Here is a 12,223-nt window from a genome sequence, read left to right on the forward strand (position 1 = left end):
AACCGAAATCAATCTGAGCGAGTAACCTTCGTCTAGTGCCATCCCGTAGCGTCGAGACACTATTAAATAAATAAATTGTCTCTAAACTCTTCTTACCTTAAACTAATAGTGTTTCGGCGCGGCGTGGAGGCAACGCGGCGCGTCCCCGCTGTACTCGGACTAGTGAACTTTTTTATAACCGTCGTTTTTAGAATATCAAATTATTTATACGTTTTATAAAGTTAATGTATGCGAAGGGCGCCGCGCGGGGCTCCCGAGGGCTTGCCGTGGCGCGGCGCGCGGTGTGGTTGTTAGTTAATATTCGCGGCGCCGGAACCCTGCGCGGCGCCGTGATTCTTGCGATCTCTATTTATGTACGTTATCGCCCTCGGCCGAACCGATATTTTGATATTGTATTGCTCCCCTATATTTTGCACCTCCAGAGATCGATGTTCGACTCGTATTTTTGTAACGGGGTCGGTGTATTTTAGTACGCAAATGAATTTATCCGCTGAGACGCCGCCCGCCGGCGCCCCCGCGGACGCAGATTTTTCTATTTATCGGGTCGACGCTCGAGCCGAAGACCGTGCGACGTTATTTTTTATTATATACATGTTTAATATGGAATTTCGAGATTGCATATATGTAAATATTATAGGAATCCTTACTCGTTACGAATGTTTAGAACGTCCAATTAAAAAAAAAAAAAATTAAATTTTCATCGATGTCCATCCATTGTGTGCGCAAAAAAAGACTATGTAATCTGTTCTCTAGTTGATACGTTTGTTGTGTTGTGTTGTTGTGGCCCTCCGCCGACTACTTTCGTCCATCTTGTTCTAGTTGTATTAGTATTTCTTCCGCGTCTGTTTCGTTAACGTAACGTTGACACCGGCGACGCCTCGGAGCGGTTCCTCGGAGCCGCACTCGGAGGATATGATCCCTGGGTTCTGTAACACTGCGGTCTCCTCGAGGAACTCCAGCGGAAGCGCAATCCCCTCGCCGGTGCAGCACCGTCCAACTCCTGTCCAGTGCCGGCCCGCCCTCCGCTCGCCGACAGCCGCAATCGTTCCTAAGTTGCTCAAACAGTTGCTCACGGGCCGCGGCCGGCGCTCTATTGATAAGACAAAATTTTACAAAAGTTTTATTGAAAGTTTTAGCGATGAATTGTTTACGTTGTCGGATGTGATGTTCAGCTCCCCGCAGCCCGCTCGATGACGTAGTCGTTTCTCTCCGTAGGGTCGCGGGCCTTAGGCCGGTGACCGTTCCACTTAGTGCGGGCGCTCGCCCGGTAGTATTTTTACCGGTTTAGGTGTAGACTAGACGAATACGTTAACCTTTATATTATATTCTTAGTAGGTGGTATCCGAACTCGGTCGAGACGTAGTTGACCGTTCGCGATATCGACTCGTAGCGTAATTTATTTGCTTCGATGTGATCGCGAGCCGGAATTTCAGGGCTCGCGACGCGAGGACCATAGCCTTGCATTTATTGTTTCTAGATTAATCGATTGGCTAGCTTTTATCTTAGATCATTCTTCGTGTACTTAAAAGTTGAACTTACCATTATATAGACGTAGAGCATATTTTCAAGTATTATTTTTCTTTCGTAGCTTAGCAGCAGACATCTTTTCTGGTATCGTTTGTATCTAGTCACCGTTACTGGCGCGCAGAGGTCACTCCGTGCACTTGTGACGTCATCAGAGTGACTTCCGCGCGAACTGTTTGTTGTATTATGACATAATGCCATGGGTTGTAGAAGCACCATATCCCGTATTATCTATTTGCGTCCAATTTTGATTACACAGTATGTACTCGTTTTTTTGACGTTGTTATGTTTACCTTATTTGTGTGATTCTTGACATGATTTTACACTTATTTATTGTTAGGTATTGTTAGCAGCCGGACTCATGCTCGCATGTACGCTCGATGTCTGCTGCCATTGGCCGGTGGTGGTGTAATGAGCGATTAACCAAATATTATTTTCTTTATACTGTTTATATAACTCTTTAGATTGTTTATTTTGCCTAGGCATACATATATATAGATATTATTTTATAACATATAGAAAAGAAATAACCTTTTTATTTAGATATGAAAGTACATATTATATATAATGCCTGCTACTTTATTGTATTGCAACATGATTGTGTTTGAGAACTCGACGCATGATTGTTCCCACTGTTGCTGTCGTCTATTAATATTTATTATTATGATGACCTTGCCCCGGATACTGCACAATTGCACTTTATAATGTTACATATTAGTACATTTCATATTTTTTATTCTTTTATCTCCTTTTACAAGATAGCCTCATTTCTTTAAGAATTAATGTTAGAACGCTACGATTTAACCAGTTGGGTTTTATAAGAACACCTTGTGATTTATAAGAAAAAAAATGATACCCATATATTTTTTTCTAATTATTTCAACTATCTTTAAATACTGAATTTGCATATTGACAATTTATAACTTATTGAACGACTTTAAGCGGTTTTTAAACGCCAGTGCGTGAATATTTCTGCGGTTATTGGTTTGTAACCCTGGTGGTGAAGATCGATATTCGTTCTAGCATAAATATAAATAAAGCTTCAGATTACATGCCTTTGTTTGTGCGAGTCTCACTAAGAGGTTACTCAGGAGGTTCAAGTACATTCCAGTGAGTATCAGGGTGTATCATTCCGCATAGATCGATACCGTGAGCCGCACGAGTGGGAACACATCATGCCAGAGGTTTAAATTGAAGGCAAACCGTGTTTTCGCAATGACTGATATGAATCAAGTATGAAAATATTAAATGATATATTTAAAAATGTGTTGTTTCATTCATTATTCCTGTAACATAATCAGAGTAAACGAAATTGTGTGAATGTCAACACAGATGCCAATGGTTGCGATATTCACTCTATTGTCTACTTTAAACTATGGTAATACATCCTTATTTTCATCAGAGACAGAAAATTGGTTGGCCGTTATTTCTTTTTTTTTCTACGTTTAAAAAGCTAGCCATTCCGGCATGCCGGGCTGAAACATAGTGTGTATTAGATTATTGATAAAAGGAATATAGTAAAAAAAAAGATTCGTAAATAAAATAAATATATTTTATTTATTATTATTTTTAAACCAATTTTATAACACTCCGATGCAAAAACGTTGGGGTGTTATTAATTTAACGTATGTGTGTGTGGCATCATATCTCGTTTTGATTTTGCTTGAAAGGTGAATTAGTCAGGAGTTTTCTTAGCTATGTTTTATGAAAATGGTTCCAAGATGGCCGCAGCTACAAAATGGCGGATTACATATTTTTTCAATGGGTATCAAATGAAAGGGAAACTAGTAGAATAGTATACACTATGACAAATATCAAATCCAAGATGGCCGCCATTACAAAATAGCGAATTACATTTTTTTATGACTCCTTATAGGTATTAATATAATAATATGAGTAGAGGGGGCGTGTAGGCATAAGAAAGCGCTATGCCTTTACCACGGCATTGCATTATCGTGATAATTTGGAAATTTAAAACTCAATTTTCTCTCGTCTTTTTAGGCTTTTAGTCAAGTTTACTTAGCACCCCACCGACAAAGTCATGTCGACGAACAATCTAGAGTTCCGGTACCATAACAGGTATGAGTTTAATATAGCTTTAATGTGTAGCCTCAAATTTATGGAAACAGGGTGGTGTGTTGCAGGACGTGCTCCTTCCATGCCTATGTTTATAAGCGATTGTTTTCCACTTACATACTAAATGTAAAATTAAAACGCAAAAAGAAAATCAATGTTTTTATTTAAATGCACGAGGTCGATTACATAATACTATACATGACATCGTCGTTAGATCTGCTGACTATAATTTTGTATCACAGTACGTAAACGAGAACAATAAATAATGAACTATTTACAATACATAATATAAACGAAAACTGAATAGCATACAAAAGTAACTATGCATGTCAATATGGCTAAAGGCAAGGCCAAACCGCGGCGTCCTAACCTGCGTTTAAGTTTGCGTCCTGCGTGCTGCCAATCAAAACAATAACGTTCGATTCGCAGTCTTGTGATTTGGCTCGCAAGATGCAAACTTAGAAGCAGGGTCCAACTTTGCGCAGCGGTGTGACCTACGCTTTAGATTATTAATAAATAATTGATCTTCGTTGCGCTTCTATAGTATAATAGCTCATATACTGTTCCAAAATGCGGCAACTTCAAAAAACTCCTACGCCGAATACATCGTATTCGAGTCGGTATATTACGTATATATACCTTCAATGCTACGTATATGACAGTAAATTAGCCACAAGACTATAAAGAGGTCAAATGTCCTATTGAGTCTCATGCTATTAATGTTGTTTTCAGGATTGTTGTATATAACCATTGATACTTCGATATTAGTTTGCCTCATTGTATCTTAGGTAGACCGCTGCCTAGTTGTAAGTGCAGCTAAGACCAATTATCAATACATAATAAGATAGTAATAAATGAAAAAGTAACCAATAAATAGAAAATAAAGACAACATCATGCGAGACCTACGCATGTCGAAAGCAATTTATTTACAGCAAAAGGCAATACTTTTAATATTATTAACAGAAATTTTGAACTGCCTCGTCGGACTAGCGGTTAGCATATCACGAAGTCCTGCATCGGGTATAGCCAGAAAAAATCTTAGTAGCAGCCCGGAGTTAGGAAGTCCGCGTGCAAAAATATATTGTCGCAAAAGCTACAACCGTTTTGAGCGTGTCAATAAAAATTATTGTTACATGGAAATGCGCGACGATACATTCAAACCCAAATTGTAGATATGACATAATTAGCTAGGCCACACTGAGATAGAAATCCGGGCGCTTTCGTTTCGCAAATTTATAGGGCGCCTGTGGCTGCTAAAGTAAATCAGAGTCCCGCCTCTGATTGGAGAACGCCTTAAATTATGTGAAATTTCCACGTAGTATTTTTTTTAATTATTATCTTTCTGAATAATAAGATGATAGTGTTCATAAATACATTGAGAGAGGGTATACTGATATAAAAATTCTCCTGTCATAATTTTTTGAGATGTTCATAATATAGAACGAGCTAAGGGCGATACCTCGCAGTGTAAACAGTAAGTCTTATGAGGTAACTTTACTAATAGTATCCTAAGTATTTTACAAATACAAGTCATAGAATCGAAATTATTCCTAAGAAATCGTAAATTACTGTCGTTTACGTCGAAATTAACAATATTAAATCCAGTTATATTATTAACTTCGATGTAAAATTAATGAATAAAAATACAAAAATTAGTAAGTTGCATTGATAATTTCTTAAAAATGTATGTATAAAACTATCTAGTAATACACATTAAATGCAAATGTGAGTTTGTGATGTATATACAGTCATTGAGCTCGGGATCATTTCCCACTGCCAGTCATGCCAATTATTATCAACCAATTGCAAATTTTGTAAAAGCCAAAAAATAAATTAAACAAACAAGTGATGCTACTTTATACGACAACGATATTATATCCTAACTAATATTTAATTCTAAATTATCTTTAGTTAAAAGTGATACAATCCAAATTAAATTTATCTCAGCTTATTTACGTAACTTGTTACTTTTTTACGGTATATTGATCAAAACAACGAAAAAGTTACGATTAAATACGTCCTTACGCCTCGTTTTTAAGTCATACCTCTAAAAAAAATCGGTCCTAATTTACAAGAAAATATTTTTTTGTGCTTTATTGGCACTGTGCCATATGATTATAAAGGAATATAAGGTATCCTAAATGTCAAACTTAAAACGAAATGAGTTACCTGTCTTCTAGTGTACCAAATCATCGAGACGGAACGTTTAAGCAATGGAAAGGATTTTTGAATTGTCTCATACAGTTGTTTTGCTCGAACCATAATGTTGGAAAAGGGGCGAAATTCTTGTTGCTCAATCCACTAATTTATATAAGTCCGATACAAATCCGTCCTAACGTGAAGACTGGCTGGGAGGTGGACAATACCGTCAACTTCTATGAGAGAACTTCTATTATATTTTGGATGACAATTACTTGAAGTGCAGTGCAATACTCTTCAACGATTACAAACATAAGTTCTACAGTTCGTAACATCAGCAACACTTTCCGAGGTTCTAAAATGACTTGATCATCGACAGTGATATTTCGAGAAAAATGCACAAACAAATATTATTTGCTATAACTTTTGTCCGCATCGTTCACTGTAATACCAATAGTTGGCCAATGACATCAACTATGGTTATCACGTGGGAAATAATTATTTTGCAGCTTTTAAACGGACTACAGATGTACTAAGTCCGTGACGTCAGCACTGGGAGGTACGGTCGAAGGTCGGAAGTACTGGCACAGCTGGTCGTATAGCCGCATGCGGTTGCTTCTCTCGTCCCACTCTTCCGTTTCGGGGGAGTCGTCCTCGTCATTGCCCACATCCCACGTGTCGGGCGTGGGCGATAAAGTCTCTTCAAACGGCTCCGTAGGTTCAAACGACGTGTCGTCGGCGCCTAACACCTGGAGTATATGAAAAAACAAACTTTAACGTGGAAATTGGAAACGATAAATTATCTCTGGGCCTCGCCTTCTTATGGGCCTCATAAGAAGGCTCAGAGTCACACAGCGTGCGATGGAGAGAGCTATGCTCGGAGTATCTCTACGTGATAAAATCAGAAATGTGGAGATCCGTAGAAGAACCAGAGTTACCGACATAGCTCAGTCGCGAAGCTGAAGTGGCAATGGGCGGGACACATAGTGCGGAGAGGGACGGACGTTGGGGTGCCAAGGTGCTGGAAGGGCAGCCTCGCACTGGTAAACGCAGCGTTGGTTGACCCCCGACGGAAGTGGACGGACGACATAAGCGCTTCGCAGGTAGCCGCTGGATTCAAGCGGCACAAAACCGTGGAATTTGGAACTCCCTACAAAAGGCCTATGTCCAGCAGTGGACGTCTATCGGTTGATATGATGATGATGAAATTATCTAGTTTGTATGAGAATTAAATCGGCGAATGACGTTTTTGCGATAGTAGAACTTCTTGTGACAAAGCTTGCCTGGGGAAGTACCACCGTGCTTAGTTCTATTGCCGCCAATCAGAATTGCTATTCCGGTCTGAAGAGCGTCGTTGCCGGTGTAATTGCAGGCACATGAACTCCTACGCATCAGATAAGACAAGGCGTATCAGATAAGACAAGGCGGTTCTTTATGCTGGAGGCATTCCTGCGAAGTGTTGCTCTGTTTAAATGCGATTGTTTTCCGTTATTTTCGTATCCATTTGGTCATCTACCTGATTTGTCTCGATTAAAGTATAAATCGATAAAATATAACATTCTAATGAAGTTAAGTCAAATAAAGATCCAGCCGGTGTGTGTATTTGTAGATAAACACGACACGACGGTGTGGGTGTGCGTGGTATATGTTCCTGTGGGTGTGCGTGGTAAATGTTCCTGTGGGTGTGCGTTGTAAATGTTCCTGTGGGTGTGCGTGGTAAATGTTGCTGTGGGTGTGCGTGGTAAATGTTGCTGTGGGTGTGCGTGGTAAATGTTGCTGTGGGTGCGCGTGGTATATGGATGTACGCACCGCAGCAAGAGCCTGCGCCATGTCCCCCGAGTGCGCCAGTTGTCTCAAGGCCGCGCGCCGCCTGGCCAGTGCCCGCACGCGGCGCCCCGACAGCGAGCGAGCACTGCTCTCCGGCTTCTCACTGCCCGCGAACAACACTGTTGCGAGCTTCTGGAAATGCTCCACCTGGACAACAATCTCCACATCAATATGCAGCAGTGCCACTAATGCTAAATAGCTAGGATTACACACTAGGACAGAGGAGCTCGGACAGCTAGGATTATTGGCGTACTTTCATTGTGTTATGTCCTACGGAATCATGTTATGGAGTAAAGCTGCTGATATCGAAACTATTGATATTGCAGAAAAGAGCTGTACGATTAATATATAAACTAAAATCATTCGAATCCCTCCGTGATAAGTTTAAAGAAATAGGTATCCTTATTGTAGCTTCACAATATATTTATCATAATATAGTATTTGTAAGACATCATATTATATAAACAAAAAGTGGATATAAACAGTCGACTTACAAGAAATGGTCATAAATGAGTGACTTCCTCCTTATCGTTTGCGAAAGGTACAGAAGTCATTTGTGGGATTAGTATACGCTTTTATAACAATAAATAAATAAATATACTACGACAATACAAATAATATACATAAATACTTATAATATATAGATAAACACCCAGACATTGAAAAACATTCTTGTTCATCACACAATAATTGTCCAGTTGTGGGAATCGAACCCACGGCCTTGGACTTAGAAAGCAGGGTCGCTGCCTACTGCGCCAATCGGCCGTGAAATATATGAATGAATGAATGAATACACTTTTATTGTACACCACATAAACATAACAAATTAACAGTAAACATTTAACAAAAGGTATACAATTTGGCGGCCTTATCGCTACTATACGCTACTTGTATTAATTTAAAATTTTTTCATTGTAATTTTGATCTCATTATCTATTTTAATTTTAATTAAGCAACTGCCATTTTATACATTTTGTTTCAATTCCAATGGGTTATAAGCCTGAAATAAATGTTTGTTTTTTTTTTTTATAAATTAAAGTATCGTACCTGCTGCGGGTCGTTTAGGTCTGTGACCGCACGTAGATCATTCCTCAAGTAGTGCAGGGCACTGGGCGCCAGTTGCGGCGATGCGGCTAGCTCCCTGAACCGCGCCTCTCTCAGCGCCGCGCGTGCGGCGTCGACCGCGCGGTGTACGGACGCGCGGCGCAACCGCAGCGACCAGAAGTCGTCCAACCGCAGCCGGGGATTGGACGCCGTGCCTGGATTGCCACCGAATAGATAATGAATCTGTAACAAAAGCATATGGGAGATCCTCATAATCATCATATCAATCACTAAAGGGGAAGGCGTCTCTTACTGCATTGAAAAGGGGTATAGTAAGGCCGTAGTCCACCACGCTGGCCCGGTTTCCTCACAAAAATGAGGAATCTTTAAAGAGTTGCGTGCTGGGATTAGAATTCCTAACCACCAAGCTATCACCGCTTCGTATGGGATATTGGTCAATTCACCGCGGGAAGGGCTTGAGAACCGGTAAATTTGTCGACAATGTTCAAAAAACAAAACATCCAATAACCTAACATTATAAAAATTAAGCTTAATTTGCTATACTTCGCGAAAAGCAGGAGAATCTGTACGGTGCGATTTAAAATTTCTTCAATCATTATACTCCACTCAGAACCATCAAGAATATCTGTTTGGTGTGGAGTATAAAGGTTGAAGTCATTATAAATTGAGCCGTTCTCCGATTCCCAAAAAAAATGTAAAGATTCAATAGAAGCATTTTAGTGAAACGACGTTAAAACTGCAGTAATTGTTTTTTTCTAAGACTATACACACATCGCCATCTAGTGATGCTGGATTCATATGAGGTGGAGATGGCAGAGACACTGCATTTATTCTGTTCCTTCTCTGCTCTAATGCATAATCATAGCAACCCTATGGGAACATTTGACGGCCGATTGGCGCAGTGGGCAGCAACCCTGCTTTCTGAGTCCAAGGGGTTTGATTCCCTCAAGTGGAAAATGTTTGTGTGATTAACATGAACATTTTTCATTGAAAAATACATAAATACTTATAATATACATGTGTATATTATAAGTATTTATGTATATTATTGATTAAAATATTCGTCAGTCATTTTAGTAGCCATAACACAAGCTACACTTACTTTGGGGCTAGATGGCGATGTGTGTATTATCGTAGTATATTTATTTATTTATATTTCCTTACTTTACGACTAAGGGTTAGTTTATAAACAATACGTTACCTTTCTAACGGGATCGTAAACGAGTTGGTGCGCGAACCGCGGCCGCGGCTCGTTGGGCGTAATGCAGTCGTTCCGATACACGCACGTCCATGTCAAACGTCGCAGGGAAAACACCCACAGAGTGTTGTACACACGCTTGTCCTTCTCTTTGCTCATGCCCTGATGAAATACACGAGTTTAGGGCAAAGTATATTAAAAAAAAAATTACATCTGGAGCATAGCATTATATGCACGCAAGACCTGGATAATGACACAGAGGGAAATTGAACTGCTGGAAGCATTCGAAAGTTTGTGTTGGCACCAAATGGAGAGAATAAGTTGGACTGAGAAAATTGGATATAAAGAAGCACTAACTAGAGTCGGTGAAAACCGGCACTTTTCCACATTCCATCAGGTGGGTCCTTGGCGTACCCAGCATCTGGCCTAAGGTCAAATGTTGATGTATTTGTGTGCACAAAGACATCTCTGTGAAACTTTAGGTATATATAGTGTAGTGTATGACAATAGCATCGTGCATTTTGCCAGTGTCTACTGAACGGTTTATTAAAAAGTTGGGGGGGGGGGGGGGGGGCTCCGTGCCGTCCATAGGTGGGTCCTGGGTAAAAACTGTCAGGTATGATAATATATTGAAATTCAAGTAGCGGATGGGTTATCAAACAAAATTATGTAGGGAAGAGAATTTCAAAGTCGCACTGCAAATTACTAGGCGAAAAAAATAGTGTTCACATCCAACGCCCTCACAGTAACACAGGCAACGCATCGGTCTATCTCTAGGTAGAGCAACCTGAAAGCGATCAAACAAGTACAAAGGCAATAAAGATATTAAGACCTTAAACAATCATCATATCATTTATCATATAGGGAGCAAATTACCGAAAGCACGTGTATCTCGTCCGTGTCCGGGTCGAGTGTGGCTCGCTGCGTGAAACCCTGCGGGGGAGGGGCGCGGGCGGGGGCGGCGCACAGCGCACGCGCACCGCCACTTCCCCCCTCACAGTCCCACCACCACAGGTCCACCAGTTGCGCCTTGTTACGCTGCCCCGCGAACATGTACAATCGCCGCTGGACCTGGATGGAGAACCAAATTATAAATAAATAGCAGATAAGAAAATTGTAACTTATGAATGAATACACTTTTATTGTAATACACAACTGACATAAATCATTACAAAGAAAGAAATATAATTATCCCCACAGGATTTAGAACATGCAGAAACCGCGTAAAGGACTAATATTGAAGCATCAAAACCCACTCCACTTTAGTAGTGTTTCTCGTTCAGGCAGTTAGTCATTTCATACCATTTAAATGTTGACAGTAATTATTTTACCTCTAATGTTCTAAACGTTTAGCATAGAATGAGGAAAAGTTTGTGATCTAGCACTATTCCGTGGGTGTGAAATGAGAAGTTCGGGGGCGTTTTTTTGTATTTAGACACAAGAAGCGTATTGGCATTGCGGCTGAATGAGGGTTCTGTAGGTTCCCAATTCTGTGATAATCCAATACATATTCATAATATCAATCCATTACCGGCCCACCAAAGGGTACAATTCTTCTTATGCTAAGGGTTGGGGAGGTTATATATTATGTTGGTAAAATGTATCGTTATTTGAGTTTTCTTTTAATATATCTTGTTCTTAGTTACTTGTGTGTACAATGTAACCCAACTTGTAACTTATACTGTGCTATGTTAAGAAGATAAGGCCGAATTGTAACTGTTTAAAACTTTTTTTTCTTATCGTCCTTAATATGTAAATATTATGTATGGTAGTATGATAATCTTTTGATACATTAATGATTAGTTATCATATTTACCAACAGTTACCAGCAATAGTAAAAGTGGCGGGTGTACTGTTAAACGTTTGTCATAAAAATTTTGCCACCTACCCGCAATTATATTATCATAAAACTGCTTGTACATATAGTTTACCTATTTCATAATAAGTAATAAAACGTAAAGATTTTATAATAGGTACTTGGAAACGAAGAATGACAACTCACTTTGATAGAGTTTTAACTAGTACAGGAGTTGGCGTAACTGAAACCTGGTCTTAAAAACATTTTGTTAATTCCTATATGTTTGTAGTTACTAACGTTATTAATAAGTGAGAAGGTATTAATTTTTAATGTAAAAGCCGCTGGTACCTGTAAAACAGTGAAACCTGATTTAAGCACCAGCAACTAAATCTTATGCTTTAAGAAGTTTTGTTTATTGATAGAAGTAACATACTATGTTTTTATTTAATTTATTTAAAACTCTGCGTATAAACTATTTTTGGCCTATATAAAGTTTATTATTACTCTTATTGTCTAAATATTTTCTCATGATTTGGTGTACAATTTACCATCTAGTACTTTTAAACGAGCAATTCATGTATATATGTACTTATAC

At 39.3% G+C, this 12,223-nt stretch overlaps 1 protein-coding gene across 1 annotated transcript in view; it reads right to left on the reverse strand.

Annotated features, from left to right (window-relative positions):
• Nucleotides 1-3,746: 3,746 nt before the first annotated feature.
• Nucleotides 3,747-12,223, reverse strand: part of LOC120633054 (muskelin) — a 36,420-nt gene continuing 27,943 nt past the window's right edge. The window contains exons 10-14 of the mRNA XM_039903137.1: nucleotides 10,707-10,901; nucleotides 9,834-9,992; nucleotides 8,615-8,854; nucleotides 7,550-7,714; nucleotides 3,747-6,489 (exon numbers count right to left, since the gene is read on the reverse strand). Of these exons, the coding sequence (XP_039759071.1) occupies nucleotides 6,262-6,489; nucleotides 7,550-7,714; nucleotides 8,615-8,854; nucleotides 9,834-9,992; nucleotides 10,707-10,901 (987 nt within the window). The 3' untranslated portion in view covers nucleotides 3,747-6,261. The remainder of the gene's footprint in view (nucleotides 6,490-7,549; nucleotides 7,715-8,614; nucleotides 8,855-9,833; nucleotides 9,993-10,706; nucleotides 10,902-12,223) is intronic.

This window comes from Pararge aegeria, chromosome 21 (genome assembly GCF_905163445.1).
Source record: "Pararge aegeria chromosome 21, ilParAegt1.1, whole genome shotgun sequence".
Lineage (NCBI taxonomy): Eukaryota > Metazoa > Arthropoda > Insecta > Lepidoptera > Nymphalidae > Pararge > Pararge aegeria.